At 41.2% G+C, this 20,026-nt stretch overlaps 4 protein-coding genes across 6 annotated transcripts; 2 read left to right on the top strand and 2 right to left on the bottom strand.

The window, feature by feature from the left end:
- Nucleotides 1-338: 338 nt before the first annotated feature.
- si:dkey-148a17.6 (uncharacterized protein LOC108190685 homolog) lies at nucleotides 339-2,443 on the bottom strand. The gene has a single exon (XM_042705476.1). The coding sequence runs from the start codon at nucleotides 2,102-2,104 to the stop codon at nucleotides 1,040-1,042; it is 1,065 nt and encodes a 354-aa protein (XP_042561410.1). The 5' UTR covers nucleotides 2,105-2,443; the 3' UTR covers nucleotides 339-1,039.
- A 732-nt stretch (nucleotides 2,444-3,175) lies between these two features.
- On the bottom strand, nucleotides 3,176-5,624 carry si:dkey-148a17.5 (uncharacterized protein LOC100535037 homolog). Its single transcript, XM_042705472.1, has one exon. It carries the CDS (start codon nucleotides 4,336-4,338, stop codon nucleotides 3,343-3,345), a length of 996 nt encoding a protein of 331 aa, XP_042561406.1. The 5' UTR covers nucleotides 4,339-5,624; the 3' UTR covers nucleotides 3,176-3,342.
- Nucleotides 5,625-5,813: 189 nt separating this feature from the next.
- On the top strand, nucleotides 5,814-16,468 carry LOC122130733 (E3 ubiquitin-protein ligase AMFR-like). Its single transcript, XM_042705471.1, has 13 exons — nucleotides 5,814-6,965; nucleotides 7,059-7,151; nucleotides 7,595-7,759; nucleotides 8,582-8,734; nucleotides 10,007-10,047; nucleotides 10,662-10,794; nucleotides 11,029-11,162; nucleotides 11,454-11,564; nucleotides 12,009-12,205; nucleotides 12,590-12,693; nucleotides 13,243-13,377; nucleotides 13,687-13,883; nucleotides 14,526-16,468. The coding sequence occupies exons 1-13, from the start codon at nucleotides 6,708-6,710 to the stop codon at nucleotides 14,704-14,706; spliced, it is 1,902 nt and encodes a 633-aa protein (XP_042561405.1). The 5' UTR covers nucleotides 5,814-6,707; the 3' UTR covers nucleotides 14,707-16,468.
- A 111-nt stretch (nucleotides 16,469-16,579) lies between these two features.
- Nucleotides 16,580-20,020, top strand: LOC122130735 (dipeptidase 3-like). Of its 3 annotated transcripts, none has more exons than XM_042705475.1 (5): nucleotides 16,580-16,672; nucleotides 18,510-18,652; nucleotides 18,943-19,069; nucleotides 19,174-19,303; nucleotides 19,763-20,020. In XM_042705475.1, exons 2-5 carry the CDS (start codon nucleotides 18,513-18,515, stop codon nucleotides 19,906-19,908), a joined length of 543 nt encoding a protein of 180 aa, XP_042561409.1. In that variant the 5' UTR covers nucleotides 16,580-16,672; nucleotides 18,510-18,512; the 3' UTR covers nucleotides 19,909-20,020. The 3 variants fall into 3 exon arrangements, with proteins under 3 accessions (XP_042561409.1, XP_042561407.1, XP_042561408.1); XM_042705473.1 differs by lacking the exon at nucleotides 16,580-16,672 and adding an exon at nucleotides 16,692-17,063; XM_042705474.1 differs by lacking the exon at nucleotides 16,580-16,672 and adding an exon at nucleotides 17,191-18,378.
- The last annotated feature ends 6 nt before the right edge of the window (nucleotides 20,021-20,026 follow it).

The raw sequence follows: 20,026 nt of genomic DNA, 5'->3' as shown, positions 1-20,026 counted from the left end.
AATGGCCAGGCGGGGCACTCTAGAGCCTCTTTAAGGATTGATGTGTGTGTTTGTGTGTGTGTGTTGAGGGAGGTGATCCCACTGGTAAAACCCGTATTCTCTGTTGATTGACAGCATTATGTGTTACAATAAACCAACTAGGAGAAAGTGTCAAGAAGAGAAAAGGTCTCCAGAGGCCTGTTGATCCACTTGGAGAGATTCATGTATGTTGTTTGAGTTAAAACATATATATTAGTAATTTCATATTATATAGTATATGCTATATAAAGTTTATATAATATAGCATTACATATGTATATCATAAACTTGTAAATAAATATTCAAAGAAAAAAAGTAGAAACATTTAATCCATAGTTTAGTTTAATCCAAGTTTAGTTACTACAATAACAACACATGGACATTGTAAAATGAAAAATAAAGGTAAGCTTAAATTACACAATACCCCAGAGCAAATGAACTCAAGGACAAAAAACAGTGTGACATGAGTACTTGTTTCCTCTTTTCACACACATGCACACGCACTAGTAATTGTGAAATCCACTGAAAGCAGATGTGTGCTATCACAGAACATGCAAGTGACGTGCAGACAAGCACATACCACTGCACATTTAAAAAAAACAGTCCATTCAGCTATTTACTCATGTTACCTGGTTTAATCTTCCCAGCTGTTAACACGTTTACTACTAGAACTATTGATATTAAAACTTCAAAATAATGAGGTAACATGAAATGAATGATGATGAAACGAATGAAATGAACACACACTTACACTTAACAGTATACTACTATAACTACTATACTACTATAAAACTATACAATATCTGGATAGTCTGGATATTCTTCAGAAGTTTGTAAAAATACAAATGGATGCAAATTATAATTAAAAATACATCTATAATCAGAATTGAATTCTGTCCTTAAATGATACCTACTTATATGCATAAATGTTATACAGTCACCTTTAGTCAAGCTCATTTTTACCTTGCAAATTGATTATGCTAAAAACCCTTAAACAAAAACACAACAAAATCTCATATGATCAAGTTGAGGTTTGATCACAGATATCTATGTGGAGATCTATTTGAACTTTTGATTCCGTGTGGCACTGTGAAGACTGGGTGTGAGAGGTCTGCTTCTTGGACGTGAAACATAAGTCTTTATTTCCCTCACCAGTAGCTGTGCTGGAGATGTGGCGGAAAAGCTTCTGTATCCCTGTCTCACGCAGTGAACTTCGAAAGGACCGCGCAGCAAAGACATACAACACTGGGTTAATGGTGCTACTGACAAATGCCAAGGCTCCCGCTATGAAGGTCATGGTTTCTCTAACCTCCTCAACATTTTTGGCCACCTCCTGATGAGATCTTTGGATGCCAATGTTGACCAGGGAGAGGATGTTCCCAATGTGATGAGGGGTCCAGCAGATGACAAATCCAACAACCACTGCCGCAATTAGACCTGTCGACTTGCGCTTGGACTTGAAGTTCATCTGGGCAATGCGACTGTACAGGCAGCCATAACAGATCACCAAAATGGTGAGCGGAGTGATGAAGCCCACAAGTGTCTCAAGCAGCAAAAATATAATTTCTTCTGTATCAGAGTTGTACTGCTTAAAGGTACACATCTTTAGGTCTGCATAATCACCCAACAATTGCGAGGGAATGACTGGGATACTGAGGAGAAAGGACGCCACCCAGACACCAAACAGCAACTTATGCAGAGCTTGTTTTCTTCTCCAGCCAACAGAGGCAAAGGGGTAACGAACAGCCACAAAGCACTCTACACTCATAATGGTGAGAAGGAACACACTGCTGTACATGCAAGCATTCACGACATAGGCCGTGGCCTTACACATGACCTGTCCAAAGATCCAGGAATTTGCCAAGGAGTAGATCCACAAGGGCAGGGTGATGAGCGCCAGGAGATCTGCGATAGCCAAATGGAGGATGAGCACCACTGTGTGGGAGCGCTTCTTGACATGCTTCAGGATGGTCCAGATCACCAGCAGATTCCCAGGAGCCCCTACCAGAAAAGAGAGGCTGAGGATCACACAAGCCACCACCAGCCCAGTCCCTGAGATCTCTGCCGGACTCTCTGCACTCGCCATACTCACAAGGACTCTGCACCCTTTAAGGAATCAGAGGCAGAAGACACTGTTTCTTAAGACAGCCTTTACTTCCCTCTTTTGAAAGACAGAAAGTAAGGAATGAAGAACAAGGTTTTTTTTTTTTTAAACAGATCTGGTCGCTGTGACAGGAAAAAAGCAGACATTTCAGTACAAAGAAATATGAAGTTGAGTTCCCACAAAAATAAAAATGCTGACAACAATGTTAGTAGCATGTGTATCTAATATGATACATAACTCAGATATCATTATCAAAAACAAAATAATGATTTTATTTTCAATGTGTGCAACATGAATTAATTTCTTTTAAATTAATCAGCTTTTAAGACGTTGTTAAATAAACTTTCTACAACTGAATTTACTAATTCATGTTTGGTTGATTGTGAGAATACATGAGTGTGTGCACACATGAATGGGAGACTGAGGGCAGATTTAATTCAGATTTAATTTCAAGTCAACGCAGATAATGTCTATTGTCTAATGTCTATTAATTTTGTGTAACGGGACAACTCAGCAACCGTTATCCTTTACTTACTATGACTTAATTAGTTTATTAAATTAATTAAATTAATTATTAATTTATTTAGCAGTAATTGTGTTCATCTTACACTGGATATGGCAGAAAGGACATAAGAATAAAATCAGATCATATCAGGGATCACCTTTATATTAGGATTTCAGTGTGTAAATCTTGTGAAAATGGCATGAAAAATTACAGCTGTGCCTCTGAGAACATTACATTCTTTTCAAATTGATCAGCCATTATTTAATGGAGTCTTTCCAGGAGTACACCTTCATTAAACTTGGTACATAAGCTTCTTTTATGACAATAGTTCTATTATCACTCTGTATTTGCATTTACTCTATTTACATCACCTAAACTGTTAATTGTGACAGCAATACTGATGCGGATCCCTGCACTTTTCTTTAATACAGGTAACATTCTCCTCCTGATTTAGTCCTTTCTTTACTCGTGGTGATGTAAAAGGCTTAAAGGAAATCTCAAGTGCTGTGCTATACACACGACATTGCACCTTTTGACACTGCAGTTAAAATCTTTAATGAACAACATTCTAAAAGTTCTTACACCATCATAATTTCAACTTCACATGTCATTCATATATTTACATGCTCCTATTCTACAGCTACATCAAAGCATAACATAAATGATATCTTATTGTATGGTATTGTAGGCTATTGTATGTAGCCTATTACATATATTATAGTTCACTTTGTGTTGTGCTGTCTTGAACCTCTCCTACTCTTAAAGTACGTTTGTTTTTCAAAGAATTGGAGGCTACGTCAAGGAATAGCTTAACAAAGCCAGAATTCCTAAGTCCACCCTGGAAATTTCGCGCTGCAAAAGCATACAGCACTGGGTTCACTGCACTGCTGATGAAGACCAATGCGCCTGCGATGTGCACAATAAATTCTTTGTAGGTTGGTTCAGAGATGCCAGTTGACAGGATGATAACATCAGTGATGTTGAGGATGTGATGAGGAAGCCAGAGAAGGGCAAAGGCCAACACCACACTGCTGATCAGAACTGTTGTCCTCCGTTTGGCAGTTGAACGTATCTGCTTTAGCTCCCTGGCCACTTGACAGTAACAGATGGCCAAAATGGAAAACGGAATCACAAAGCCCATGGAAGTTTCCAGGCAGACGCAAAACAGCTCGCTCACAGAGGTGAATTTTTTGAAAGCGCACTGAGGAGTACCATCATCATTCTTGTCCACATAAAGGGTCAGGATGACTGGAATTCCTAAAAGGAATGCCGAGAACCACATGACTCCCAAACATTTCTTCAACATGTCCACATTTTTCAGGCCGAGCATCTTGAAGGGGTAGCGGATGGCCACAAGGCGCTCTACACTCATAATGGTGAGCAGGAACACACTGCTGTACATGCAAGCATTCACGACATAGGCCGTGGCCTTACACATGACCTGTCCAAAGATCCAGGAATTTGCCAAGGAGTAGATCCACAAGGGCAGGGTGATGAGCACCAGGAGATCTGCGATTGCCAAATGGAGGATGAGCACCACTGTGTGGGAGCGCTTCTTGACATGCTTCAGGATGGTCCAGATCACTAGCAGATTTCCAGGAGCCCCTACCATGAAGGACAGGCTCAGGATCACACAAGCCACACGGATACTTGCCATGGACCACTCATCCATTGTCGTGTCATTAGGGTTGGAGGTACCGGAGGTGTTCATGTTGTGCTCAAAATGAATGTTCACTGATGAGAATTTGGCAGTTCAGTGTAGTCTAGATTAGTTCTGTTTCTGTTTCTTAATCATCAGCAAATTGTTTTTACTTCTGCAAAATGTGGTGAGTGACAGCTCAGAAAAAATGTTTAGTGTGCACGTCCTCAAGCCACTTTTGTTGTCAAAATAACAACAAAATGGAGAATGCCCCTAAGTAAGGGATAATGTATAGTCTGCCGGTCATTCTTGAAAAATAAATTCTGACAGGACATTCATTTTTTTCTGCAGTCATTATCAAAAAATATCGGACCTCCAGACGTTGGGATGGAACTTTCTTCAGCATTCTGAAGAGCTGTATAATAATGCATGATGCTTTCTGCTCAGTACTTTCTGTTGAGTTCAACTTGCAAATGAATAGCATCCAGAAACATTCCTCTTCGCATTCCATTCTCAATACTGTAATTTTTTATGTTTTTGTTACTAGTGTAGTAAATAATGTGCTTTACTCATACAGCAAAAGGCTAATGAAGCTATGCTTGGCTCTGGATAGTAAAATAACTGAAAATCTAAAATGATTTAAGTTTGTTTATTATTCGGCTCCTCAGAATGCTGCAAAAAAGTTTCACTGCGTGCCAGGGTTCTGTCTGTCCTGTTGGGATACATTTTTAAAGACTGATCGGCAGACTATACATTATCCTTTACTTAATAGCCAAAATACCAATATGCCAATATAATGGAATCTACCAATAGAAGTGCAAAAGATAAGATGAAAAGAAAACAAAAATTTCAATTTAAATCAATTAGAAGAAATCTAATACATTGATTAAATGAGTTACCTATGCATCGTAAAATGATAACATACTTGAATAAACTGATGTAATAATTTATATTCTAAATGGTAACATGGTTATGGATATGGATATAGTACTTAACAGACACTTTTGTTCAAAGTGAACAAAACATTAAAAAAGACATAAGAAAAACAGTAGAAATAAGCCTAATGAAAAATAATTAAAGAAACAATATTATGTGCCAATTCATAATATTAATGATAATAATAGCAATGATAACAACAACAACAATACCAAAACTATGACTATAGAGCAGACCTCAAGAAAATTAACTAAGTAGACAGATGATTACTAAAAACACTAAGCCTAACAACACAGTGCTCCACAGCAACAACAAAAACGACTACTCCTTGAAAATAAACTCAATACAGCGTCATTGAGACACAGACACAGCTCAGTGTAACAGGCGGGCTACTTTAGTGACTTGAGGTTGTACAGCTATACAGTAAAAAAAAAAGAAAAGAGTCTGGTCTGAAAGAGGCATGAAACAAGACATTTGTAGTAGCCGCCAACAGTTGCTGATATTTGTCTGTCCCCCCAGTGGCTTACATTCTGCACTCAAGCCGATAGGTGGCAGCAGAGATCACTTCTTCCACTCCAGGACAGAAAATCTAGTTAGTCTCTCGCTCGCTGCACTTTCCAAGGGGTCTGTGGTCGGGGAAGAGTAAACATGGTTTGGGACTATGCGAGGAAAGCCACCCCAGTCAAAAATATCTGACAGAGTAACTGACAAGCTTAAGGGACTGATTTGGTAGATGCTAATGAAAAGCTTGATTCTTGGAATGAGCTTTTTCAAACTCTGCCGCTATTGACGTGTACCTGTCATGCTATCCTGGAATTGAAGCTGCTACGTTAGCTAGCCAGGTCAGGTGAGCCTTAGTTTGATAATTCATGTGATCGCTAGTATTAGCTAATGCAGACGTATGTTTTTCACTCATCTAAGTTCTGTGCATAATCGTGACACATCTTTTGTGCTGGCTAATCTTGTTCAAATCGAACGTGAGACAACGGATCGTTCACTAGAAACAGCTACAAGACGAGGTTAGCTGCCAAGTGATAGTTTGTTATCCTATGCTAGCTATCTTAGGGTTACCTAACATTAGCGATACGTTGCCAATCTCGGGTTGCTGACGTTGTCCATCTCATAATAATTTTGGAAGGCCAGTTTCCTGAATTTAGAGACACACGGACCTATCAAACATTATATTGTAGGTCCTTAGTTAAACAGTCTAACGTTAATTTATGTTATGGTATTGAACGTTTAAGCAATGATTAGCCTCGAATTAACCTAGTTAGCTACCTACCTAGCTAGCTAGCTTGCTAGCCTAATATTAGTTTTCCAGCTGTCTGGTTCACGCAGTTGACCGACTCACCGAACGTGTTGGCAAGCGTGAAGTTTTACGGCGCAGTTGGCTAACTTATTAACATTGGTAGACAAACTTGCTTGAAAGTTTAAGGGTCTCAACTCCATAATACTGTCAGGATTTGGCTTGACTGTGTCATTTTTATTTCAAGATTCAAGTTGCAATGCCACTGATGTTTTTGGAGAGATTACCATGGCCCAGTTTGCAAACTTACATAGGGCTCAGCGTAGTCCTGCTAGCAGGATGCACCTACAGCGCTTACAGCACCCTGACAGATTTTAGGCTGAAGGTGTCATCTTTGGACGAAGCTCCCCCTAGCTCTGTTTATGACACCACCCAGCCCCCTGATCAAGATGTGGACAGTGAAGTTGTGTTCGCCACAGTGTTGTGGTACCTTATTAATGACAGCGTTTACGTTTGGGTAAGCTTAATGTTCATCATATTTTGTCTGCAAATACATACGTCTTGCTGTCTTGCATTATTTATACAAACCTGTTTTTAATTTGACCTCAAGGTGCTTGTCAACACGGTTTGCTGCACCCTTATGGTCTTCGCCAAAATAATCCAATGGATGGTTTTTGGACCCCTCAGAGTTAGTGAGAAGCAGGTATGTTTAAATTCACATTCCAAACAGTCCTGAAGCATTTAAAAAGGAAGAGGCATACATGGGGAGAAAGCAGTCTTTCATTTATGAGGCCTAGCATTTTTGAGAGCGCCTTCTTATATGGGACTGATACTACTTTTCTTTTGTGGGGTTAGCTGTGGTATTAAGGAAAATCCTTTTTTGATAGTTTATGAAATGTAAAAGTGTTAAAATGCTTGCCTCCATGGCAGTGGTTATCCCTCAGGCATGAGGCCTAAAATAGAAGACATTTGAAGGCTGAGGTGTACGGAGTTATGATTTTGTGTTATCAAGATGCATTTCTAATTGTGCCTTCCGCCTCAGGTAGCATTTAGATGTCATACTTGTGTCCACTGTGATCAGGGTGATTTCTGTGTGCCTTGATAGCCCTTGCCACCTCACAAACTCTGCTCCTGCTCTGTCTGTAGCACTTGAAGGACAAGTTCTGGAACTTCATCTTCTACAAGTTCATCTTTATTTTTGGCGTCCTGAACGTGCAGACCGTGGAAGAGGTGGTGATGTGGTGCCTCTGGTTTGCTGCTCTCATCTTCCTCCACCTCATGGTTCAGTTATGCAAGGACCGCTTTGAATATGTGAGTTATATTTTGGTGCTTATTTCACTCTAATGTAGACACAGGAGAGGGAGCTGGCATTCCCACTAGCAGGCGTCTTCAAACTTTAGGGACCTTCAGGGGATGCCATGAGTGATGTGACAGAAGACATGGAAAACCTGCGCCTCGGCTCTATGCTTTCTTGCAGTTGCTTGTATAACATGATGGCAAACACCCTAAACACTGTTGTGTATGATAAACTCTGACAAATTGCTATGATATGAGACCGTACATCCTTTTAAATGAGTGACATCGGTAGACCGTATCTCTTTCAGGTTTGCCTCTATTAATAGCCTCTGGCAAAAGCATGTGAGGCTTGGCGTTTTGGTTATGCACAGGCTGCTCATTTTGGCCTTCTGAGAAGCTAGGTCACCAGGGGCTTGTTTTCATGTGTTGTCAGGTTATGATTGCAGGTTATGAACATGTAGGCCAGTGGCAAAACTGCATGTTCCTTGTTTTTAGATTATAGGTTGTCGCAGAAGTTGTCCTGTCTTCTTTTGTTTTAATGAGGCTGTAAATTGGCTGAAGTGATTTATCCTCTTTACGTAAGACCGTGCTAAGGTCTGCTTGGCATTAATGTATAATGTCCCACACAGATCTGACATAGTAGGCTGATCTGTGCTTGCGGAGGGATGTGTCTGTTGGCTCCAGTGTTTAAAGAAGTGTGTGTGTGTGTGTGTGTGTGTGTGTGTGTGTGTGTGTGTGTGTGTGTGTGTGTGTGTGTGTGTGTGTGTGTGTGTGTGTGTGTGTGTGTGTGTGTGTGTGTGTTTGTGTATGTTTGTATGTGTGTGTTTGCACCCGTAGCTCTCCTTCTCGCCGACCACCCCCCTGGGCAGTCACATTCGGGTTATGTCCCTGCTGATTGGCCTCCTCCTGTCCTGCTGTGGCCTGGGAGTGCTGTGTGGCCTGTGGGGGTCGGCCCATGGCATGCACACCCTGGCGTTCATGGCTGCCGAGGTAAAAAAGTGTAACAAGTAAAACACCTGTCGGTAGGAAAACTGTATGATCAGGGAAAGTGTATTAAAACCGGATGTCGTCACTTTAAGCCGGTCTCTGGTTGGATAAAGCTTTTCAGCAGAAATGGACAAGGACCTTTACTTTTTAGTTGAGAAATTGTGTTGATCGCCTGGCATGCAAACGATCGGTTTTCTTTAAATTATTATTATTTTTGTGGAGTTATACGGCTTATGTGAATAAAGCTATCTACACAACTTTGTATATGTCTACATTGACTCGTTTAGTTGTTCATGTGGTACACGTAGGTCTTAACTGAAGCTAACGCTTAGACCAACAATCCATTGGAACACATAGTAGCTAGCTAGCCTCGCTGCTAATAAGTCTAACGTTAGCATGCTAATATGAATAGACCCATTATAGTCAGGTGGCTTAATGCTCAATTGACTTGTTAACCGGACTTCTACGAAGTCATACAACTAAACACACAAGTGACTTGTTAACCGAACTTTTACGAAGCTATATGACCAAACACAAAGCTAGCACTGTTAATTCCGCTATAGCTAGCCAGGTCAATTAGCTCGCCTAAGATACTGCAATTTAAGCTAACCAATTACCTCATTTCCCCCAAAACCCATCGATTACATGTGTTTGTGATGTGTAACATATATCCTTAATCAGTCATTCAAGTTATTAACGTTTATTTACCGCTAGCGATTACACGACACAAGGGTAATTCAATCGCTATTAATGTTGAACTTGAACTTCAACAACGTCACACAATATTAAAAGTCAGGCATCGGCATGGTTCCTACAGAATAAATCAAAGGTCCTTGTCCATTTCTGCTGAAAAGCTTTATCCAACCAGAGACCGGCTTAAAGTGACGACATCCGGTTTTAATACACTTTCCCTGATCATACAGTTTTCCTACCGACAACACCCATGAACTCACCCATGTGATTTTCTTTAGGATATAGACATTATATTCAAAAGCCTTTTCATCTGTATGTCAGTAATATGTTCTTCAGGGTCATCTGAATTAGTCTTGTTCCAGTGGCCCTATTGGATGGCAGGATGTCTTGTTGGATAGGTATTATCCACATGGAAGTAAGGCCTGGCCATCCTACAGTTGTTGATGCAGTGTTAGCTATAGGTTTAGCATGTGTGCTCTGTATTTGCACCACAAGTGCATCCCCTTAAAGTCATGCAAGGATGTTGTGTACTCTATAGCTTGCATTGTGGTTTCCTCAGTGTTGCTTTTTTTCTTTCTCCAGTGTATGTTGGTGACTGTACGCACTGGCCATGTCATCATGCGGTAAGCCTCAGCGAACATAAAGATAATTATCTCATTTCTGTTTGAGTACTCCCCTACTGCTTGTTTGAGAGAAAGACCCTTTCCCTTCGCTTGCCCAGAGATCGAATCAGCTGAAATGGCAGCATTGTGTGGCAAAGGGGAAGGCAGATTAGGGCAAGCTTTAGTAAGCAGACTCATTAATTAAAGGATTATATTTGAGCTTGCAAATAGTAGGCTAGTCACATAGGCATTTTAGTGTCTAAATGCTTTGTATCGATTGATGTGGGGAAACCTTAGTGTTATGTTTATAAAACACTGATATACATAGAGATCATCCAGCTATGTTGCTGTTCAGGATATGTTATGCTTTTCCTTACCTTACCTGAAAACCATTTTAAATCACTTATCACCACTCCCGCTACTGGAAGAAGCACACTTTTTTTTACTGTTATTGCATGATCTGTTACCCTCAGTATGCTGGACAAGACACCTTAAGTCGTAAACACTGTGTGTCCATGTGAAGCCACATTCTCTCGAAGTTAAACAAGTTGAAGTTTTAGAACTTAACGTTTTAGCTGAGGCACGAGAGGCACGTGTTTGCTGTCACTGAACCCCCCCCCCTTTTATTCCATTAGTTATTCCATTCACCTCTGGGATCTAAACCATGAGGGCACCTGGGAGGGCAAAGGCAGCCACATCTACTACACTGACTTTATTATGGAGATGGTCATGCTGTCCCTGGATCTCATGCATCACATCCACATGTTGGTAAGTTACAGGAGCCGTGTTTCTGTTTGAACTCGGTCAGTTACGGGAAAAGAGGCTCATGTTTATCAGGGAGAATTATGAAATGTGTTCTCCCGACACGGTAAATGGGCGTAGAGGAAAGCATCATCCAAATAGCTCTCTATTGTAACCATGAAGTAGAAATGAATGAATTACCCTTCCTTCAATCTGTCTCTTGCTCTCTCTCTCTCTCTCTCTCTCTCCCTCTCTCCCCAGCTCTTTGGGAACATCTGGTTGTCCATGGCCAGCCTGGTGATCTTCATGCAGCTGCGCTACCTGTTCCACGAGGTGCAACGCCGCCTGCGCCGCCACAAGAACTACCTCCGCGTCATCGACAACATGGAGGCCAGGTCTGCCCTTAGCCGTAGCTCATCTCACTTACTGCTGGCCTGGTTATATAATGACCCAGCCTTAGGCACGGATTTAGTGAGTCAGTAATCCTTGGCCAGGTTCTGAATGGGTGAATACAGGAAGTCTCGAGAGTCACCTGAGAGCATGGGTGGCCCTTGACTGTGTGTGTGTGTGTGTGTGTGTGTGTGTGTGTGTGTGTGTGTGTGTGTGTGTGTGTGTGTGTGTGTGTGTGTGTGTGTGTGTGTGTGTGTGTGTGTGAGAGAGACTAATTTCACTGTCTATTTTCACAGATTTGCAGTGGCAACCGCAGAGGAGTTAGCAACCAATAACGATGACTGTGCTATCTGCTGGGATACCATGCACACTGCACGCAAGCTGCCATGTGGCCACCTCTTCCACAAGTACGTTGCAGCTTAGTCTGAGGCTGAATCAGCACTTACTGTTTTCTGTGTCTAACGAGATGAATACGTTCATCAGTCATTTTTTGGGGGTTAAAATGATTCAAAATGATAATTAAAAAAATAATATGCAATGCATCTTCAAGAATTTCATTGCATTGTTTCTTTATCTGGCACATTGGGGGGGAAAAAAATCTTGTTAGTCTTTCAGATTTGGTTTCATAGTCCACTTTAGTGACAAATTTAGGTCATGTCATTTGTGAAAGTCAGACCATGATGTGCCATGACTACCTGAGTTTACCAAGGGAGTTGGCTATGTTGCTACCCTTATTTGATCCGTGTGTGTGTGTGTGTGTGTGTGTGTGTGTGTGTGTGTGTGTGTGTTTAAGTACGTGCATGAGTAGGTTACAGTGCTGTTGTACTATAACGTTTCATGTTTACTCCCAGCTCCTGTCTGCGTTCATGGTTGGAGCAGGACACCTCATGTCCGACCTGCCGGTTGCCTCTGAACATCAGCGGAGACCGGCCCCACGCCCGGGACCCTCAGCAGAGGGGAACACTGGATGGGAACCTGGCCCCTGGGGGCCCTGCTGCAGACACCCGACCCCATATCAACCAGCACAATCACTTTTTCCACTTTGATGGTAAAGGCCCATGCAGGATCTCAGATGTGACCTTAGATAACAGTGGGCTTTTATTATGCCGGATGAACTGTGTATTGTTTGCTTTACCTGGCCTCACCTAAATCTACATGTTACAGCTTCTTTGAAGTGAAGGCTAGTTTTTTTGTGTATTCACCAATACTATTGGTTTTTGGCGGAGACGACGCTTGTATATTTACAGAAGGCTTCTCCCTTACATTCATGATTTTATAGATCTGTGTTCCAAGGTAATTTGGTTTCCAAGAATTCTTGTTTGCGTAATTTTTTTTAACTGTTTAATGATTGTGTTATTATTCAGTCTGCTTTAGCATTCTAGGAATTGCTGGTAGGTATATGAGTGAGTTCCCATGGTTTTGTGGTTTGCAGGTTCTCGTATTGCCAGCTGGCTGCCCAGTTTCTCAGTGGAGGTCATGCACACCACCAACATGCTGAGTATTGCACAGGCTAACAACTCCCAGCTGAATTCTATGGTGAGACACTGAGTGTTTCTGTTGAGGGAATGGAGAGAAAAACATTAAATTATCAAATTGTGACTGAGTGTTGCATGACAAAGTTATCATTTTAAACATTTAGGGCGATTTAATGAAATAACACAATGTTAAATTGCATAGAGATATTTTTAACATCCTACTACTATCCTACTGCTGCCAGTACGTAACAGTAACATCTGTGACTTTAACACGTAGTCTCTTCAAGAATGCTCCATTTGGTTCTAGAACAGTATTGATGGTTTTGTGAAATTTGTGAACAAGCAACAAATTGTGAAATGGCTGATGTTCAAATTTGACGGATCAAATTTGAGGCCCGAATTCAGTACGGTTTATTTGGCCCTTTAGACAGGTTATTTAGATTCCAACGGCCTAACTCAACATCTAAGTGACTGCCTACATTGTGGTATCATAACGAAAATGAAACCGAAATAAAAAGCCTTCCTCTCTCTGATCCTTTTCTGGCTGTTTCACAGACAGACTGCTACCAGTGACGTGTGTAACATCTTGTCCCTCTAACCCCCTGCACAGGCCCACCAGATCCAGGAGATGTTCCCCCAGGTGCCTTATAACCTCCTCCTCCAGGACCTCCAGCTCACACGCTCTGTGGAGGTCACCACTGATAATATACTGGAAGGACGCATCCAGGTGCCCTTCCCTACTCAGGTGAGCGCTGAGCCCTGACTTTACTAGTATGGGTCATTAGTAGCCAGCTAGTGGTAGATTGACTGTTTCACATGGAAGATCACACCTAAGATAACACTTCATGGGTATACTGAATTCAGAATAGGGGAATAATTTCAGCATGTTAGAAATATACACAAATAAACATGGTTAAGAAAAGCTACGAGACAATAAAAAATAAAGCCCTATTTGTTGCAAACCAGTCTGATGACTGAAGCAACAATATACACGAACACATAGGGTTGTTCTTAAGCTCTCTCTCTCTCTGTGTGTGTGTGTGTGGCTCAACAGTCAGTGGAGCGGGTCCCTCTTCAGATGAGTGCGGCCCCTGAGGATTCGGCAGCGGGGAACAACTCCTCGTCCTCTGACACCATGATTGCGGAACCCGAGAGCCTTGAGGTGCGAGGCAGCCGCTTCTCCAAGTCTGCAGAGGAGCGGCAGAAGATGCTGCTGCAGAGGAAGGAGGAACTACTCCAGCAGGCACGCAGGTACAGCAGACTGCAGGGCCAGTGAATTGAAACGGCTTCCTAAAATAGCATTGCTCTGTGAAGTGTGACTTGTCACGCTTTTTACTGTGTTTTTTAGAGGAACTGGACATATTGTAGGCAGTATCTTGTTTGTGATGATGACACCATAGCCTCCAATAATCTGCACTGTCACCTCTGATATTCACCCATCTGCTGAGATTAGGTACAGCTTCTATCATAAAGGCTAGATCATTGTGGATCTTTTGTGTGGGATTAGGCTTAGGTTGTGACAAAATAAACGTTTTAAAGCTGAGAAGAACCCGAATGTAATGAAGGTGTGTGTTCTGTTGGTCTGTTTAGGAAGGCTGATATGAAGGCATAGGCAGTCCTGATATATGAGTCTAGATTAGACGTCCGCATTACAATACTACAATTGCAATCGCAATTTCTAAATAACATCTCTAAGTTAAAAGACTTAATTATATGGGATTGTGAAAGTAGTCAGTACAAACTTGCCATGTGAAAAACTCCAACACACAACCAGACTAAAATGAATCTACCCCCAGCAGAAACAGTTCTGAAATCACACTAAATAGTCTGGAGCTCAGAAGAGGCAAGCGTACGGTATTGGCTAATAACATCTGTGTATGTTTCAACTCACAGGAGGTTTATTAAGAAGAGCCCAGGAGAGGAAGAGGAGGACATGTACGAGGATTATGAAGATGAAGAGTTGCCATCTCTAGAGGAGGCTGAGCCCAGCTCAAACCCAGCGCTGCGCAAACGTCACACTCTCACAGCGGCTGCCGAGCACCACGGGCATATGCAGCAAGACACCTTAGAGTGAGCCAGAACATGGAGGAGCCTGAAGCAATGCACACACACACACATACACCTGAACCAGTACCAGTACAAGTGGCCCATGCTCTCTCACACACACACACACACAGCCTTCTCTTAAACAATAGTAAAAAATAACCTACAGAAACATAACAGAGAACTGCTGCTTCTAGGGTTGCCTTAGCCAGATCTGATCGATCTGAGGAGACTGTCTTCATACTCCTGATTTATTTCTAGAAGGTCTTTTAAAGAGCGTGGCATGGCGTGGGAACGGATGTCAGTGTTGCAGGGGACGTGAGGAGATGCCCGGGGGGAGCATGCGAGTTTGAGATGGCTGCTGCATGGTTTGTGTTCAGAAATTGTGTGATGCGGCGTCAAAGCAAGCAACAGAGTAGTTGCTTCTCTTTTTCTTTTCTTTTTTTTTTTGGGGGGGGGGGGGGTCCTGAGAAGAAGAGGTTGTGGTTTAACCTGGAATGTCATTGTTGCAAGTGTACTGGATACTCATGTCACATGGCTTTCTCTTTACTTTTACCTTTATTGCTCTTGAGCCAGAATCTACCACCAGAGTATTCTCATCTGGCAACACTGTTGAATGGAGACAAACTGTAGTTAGGGTCTGGTCATAATTCATCTATATTATTCCTTCTAATCTAATGGTGACATATCAGACATCCACATCATTGTCTTCCTGGTAAGACACTATCAGCTTATATGTCATTTTAACAGGTGTTATTATTGTTGAACACAGCATGGAACTTTTGTCAATATGCATTTTTTTCTCTAGTCTCTTCATCTAATTTTTCCAGTGTAGGTGGATGGCGACATCGTCGTTTCTTATTCCGTTCAGTCCATAACACAAACCCACCCATCACTGCTGCTTTACTGTTATCTTACCTTACCTTACGTATGCCTTCAGTTAGTATCATTGACTGTTATATCAAAGACTGCAAAGGAGATTTTTACTTTTAAAGATCAATATTTGAAGAATGTATGAGTTACTTTTTTACAGTCTCGAAATATCCATTTCCCCATGTGGTATTCAAACAAATATATATATAAAAAAAAGTTTGTGATGTAAAGCATTGACACACAGAGAAGTATTTTTTTTCCCAGGAATAATCTGCATCTCCTTAACAACGAGACTCCCAATACTATGTTGGGGGTTATGTAGAGTAATGTAGAGCTATTTGCATTTGTTTGCCTATTTGAGCGAGGTGGGCTAACGTGTCCCATTAACAGTAACTGTTTCCTTTTAGCTAACAAACACTTGAGTGCATGGCCTGAAGACCTGAAAGGTGCTATTGCAGTGCCTGGCCACAAGGTTACCATTGTTGTTTTTATATATGTTGTGTAACACTCAACAAAGGTATTACATTTGATTTCCTGTAGGTCTTTGAACGTCAGCAGAGAGAAACTAACATACCTGGCCATGCCATAATGTGAGCTGTGCAATGGGAGATTTAATTTTATTTTAGGTCATTGGACATTCACCTGTTTGCCCTATGCAAACAACTTTGGTCAACTATATCCTTTTATTTGTGAAATCTTTATTTTTCAAAATGAGGTTTTTCCAACATTGTTGATGATGGTCTGAAATGTTTTCTCAACAAGAGATGGACTATAGGGCCTACTGATAGAGCTTTATTAAATTATTGTGCCTAAATTGGAGAGTAGTGTCAGTGCTGAATGAATTAGTTTTTATATGCATTATTATTGTACCATTATGATTATATCTGCTAATTAAAGTTTTTAAATTAAGGTTTAATCAATCTACTGTCTTAATCTCGTTTGTTTATAAGCAACCATAACTTAGCTCATCAGTAGAGGGCAGTGCTGAAACTGAAATTAAAAGCTAGAAAAAAATAAAGTAAAATGCCTGGGTGGAGCAAATCCAAATATGTCTAGTCTATAACACATGCTTATTGTGTGAGCTAGACGACAGTGTAGGTTTGTGGCGCTCTGGAGGATTTACAGTAAGTTTTGATAACTACAACACATTCGTAAAAACATTCAAATCTCAATATATTTACAAGTAATACACTGTAATATATTACTGTGATATATGTTTTATCGTGCGGTGCACAAGCTCGCTTCTTTTCAATGGCAAGGGTAGGTTCTGCGGTCTTCACTGCTTTGACGTTGTGGGTTTTGGAGTTGGAGTTTGAGGACTTTTGGCGAAATCTATAGAGTGAGGAATGGTACTGGTTATGGTGAGCAGAGCCATGTCTTCACCCCCATACTAAGGCTGCGCAGGCTAATTAATATCAGTACTTTAAAGCTACAGGGGATTGTGATACCGTGGCACCCCTATACACACACAGAGGAGGATGCTGACGGATGTAACGTGACTATCAGTGTGCAATGGTAATGATGACGATATAGTCTCTTGTAATCCATCTCGGTTATTTCACGGTCTTTTAATATTGTTAATGTTCTTGTATAGCCTAGTTCTGTTATAACTTTTGTGCACTACTTTCATTCCCATGTCTGACTCACGTTAGCGATCCTGTGCTGCGCTGGAGTAGCACGCTTGGATTTGTGAATGCCCACTGTCTACACCGGCGCTGACCTCGCTGTACGTCACTGAATTTAGGCTACCCTACAGCAATTAACTAAATGTTTTCGTAAAACATTTCGTCCAGTGTAGTATTGTGAAACATTTCACATTTCACTTTGTAGAGAAGTCCACGTAACACAAGTCAACGCCTGTTGTGGCAGTTCGATGTTTGATCATGTTAATGTGTAGGCCTACTGACGATGTTGTAACCTCCTATTGCATAGTGGGCCTATCCTATAGTAAGGTATATAGGCTACTTATTCCGAGGAAAATCTCAAAATTTCCGAGATTAAAGTCGTAAATGTACCAGAAAAGAACTCCCAATGTCCTGATTTATGTCATATATTTGCGAAAAAACTCACAAATTTAAGACATTAAACTAATTTAAGAGAAACAACTCCACGACTGTGAGCACATATTTTCCATAGTTTCATACTCTCTATACTGGTTGGTGACGCAAATAAGCTAGGGAAAGATACTGTAATAAAGGATGATAACGGCATTAAAAGCTGCGCCAATGGGGTGGAAATGAAACGGCTCCTGTCTAACTGAAAAGCTCCACAGCAGCCATCAGGCGTCCAGCGTTGCCACCGATAGAACGCTCCCATTAGTCAACTGAACCCTGATGGGCAAACCGCGTCGTGTCGCATGCGGCAGCATCCACAGAGTATCCAGCGTCAACATTCACATTGAGTCAGTTTCTCGATGACTGAAGCTGAGGCGAACTATTTTGTGTAATGAAGAAACAGACTATAGCCTGCCGAATTAATCACGTTTGCTTGTGTGTTCATGATAAGCCGTTATCAACTTAATTTAAAAGGCAAACGTTTTGTTAGCCAGGTTGGGGCCCACCCATTTGATAGCTATGTCCTATACTGTTGCACCATCTCACAAACATGTAGCCTCATTACCTGTTTACCGGTGGAATAGGTGGTGTGATGAGGTTTGCTTTGCAAAGTTAAACGTTATAGCTCCGTCTTAGTCTTTTTATCTGTACTTCATCCTCATCCTGCTAATGTCAATGGCAAGTTAAATACGGGGTATTGTTTAAGTTTGACAGACACTGTTCAGTTTACTTGTAGAAGGCTCAGGCTCGTATTGCTCTAGTTTATCATTTCGCAGGTAAGTGACATTCGAAGTGTTTAACTGAAATGTCAAATCGATTTACTCATATTAGGCTATTCACTGCTCCAAAACATTTAATTGGACACGATAATGATGTTTGTGCACAAACACATGTTGGTGTTAAACAGGAAATGCTGCCTCATTCAATTGGATACCACGTTGCCTGGATGTATTCATGGAGTGTCTTCTTGGCCCACTGTGATGTTAACTCTGTGTCAAGTTTGGAAAAGCAAACTTCGGACCTTATGGCAAAATATTCACTAATAGACGGGTAAGTGTTTTTTTTTTGCTTGCATTCATATTGTAGTAGCCTAGTGGTAGTTGTTGTTGATGATGGTAACTTAGTGTTATTGTGTTGGATGCTGGAACCTAGTTTAACCTAAACTAATTGCAGGCTGCTGTTATTTATTTATGATGGTGTTTATCCTGATTAGCTGAAATCTGTAGGTTATCCCTTTCATCACCAAAATCAAGCTATCAAATTTGCTTCGCGGGTTTGTAGGCTACATATAAGCACTTATTATAATATATGAATATGTAAAATAATATTTCTCCATTTAGACACAATGATCTAGCACTACAACTAAGGATCAGGCATAAAAACAAACTCAGTCAGGTTGACCCATACAACATTCCACATGTTGCCACAGATATAAATCGCCTTCACTCTGGTCACGTTGGGGCACAGGTGATGTGAATCTTTACTCATCCCGAGGAAAAAATATTTGTTTTACTGTCATCCAGTGATTTCTACCAGGATAGATATGTTCTGTTTGCCTTGTATTATGACAGGTTTTTGCTGCGTATGTGTTGTGTACTGCCCAAGACAAAGATGCCGTGCGGCTGGCCCTTGAACAAATTGATGTGATTCTCCGTCTGTGTAGTGAATGGCCAGATTTCAAGCTGGTCACTACGTCCGAGGGTACAGTAAACACAATACAATTGTGACAAAATGTGTAAAACGGGCCTATCCTTTGTTGTACAAATCAGCCATTTTTCAGTCATTGAGTTCCCCCAGTATTCCTTTTTTCAGCCTTAGATGGATTGGATTAATTTTCCCTCTGGGACGGAAACTCATTAAGATGTAATTGTGGTATGCAACTGCGCTCTGTAATGGCATCTGGAAGCTGTTCATTGACTTTTCATTTCATTATGTGCAATTTCAGAGCATTTCCCCATTTTGTTTTCTTTGTGTGACTGCCTAGTTATCAAAGCTTCCATACAGACAAAATCATAATTTAATAATTCCACTTTGCTGAGAACAGTCTCACATGGATGTAGAAGAAACATACAGGGAGTGGAACATACAGCTGCTCATTCCCCTGAGCAGCTTGTAAGTTGCAGCATTTATCATCATTTGTTTGGTTTGTTTCCCCTTAAGGCCTGAGGAATACCACGAAGATTGCCTGTATGCTGAGCCTGGAGGGGGGTCACATCATAGACAGCTCTCTGCCTGCCCTGCGCATGTTTTACAGACTAGGAGTGCGGTCCATGGCTCTGACTCACACCTGCAATACACCCTGGTGAAGTTATGTCTCATCTTGATGTGTCTAAGCTATAGTGATACTCTATGTAATTATATCTGCACCAGTTCTGACAGAGAACACGATGAGTATCCACCAATAAAGACTAAGGCCAGAAATCC

This window comes from Clupea harengus, unplaced genomic scaffold, assembly GCF_900700415.2.
Source record: "Clupea harengus unplaced genomic scaffold, Ch_v2.0.2, whole genome shotgun sequence".
NCBI lineage: Eukaryota > Metazoa > Chordata > Actinopteri > Clupeiformes > Clupeidae > Clupea > Clupea harengus.
The sequence above is the reverse complement of the archived record's forward strand: the minus strand, read 5'-3'. Positions and strand labels throughout refer to the sequence as shown.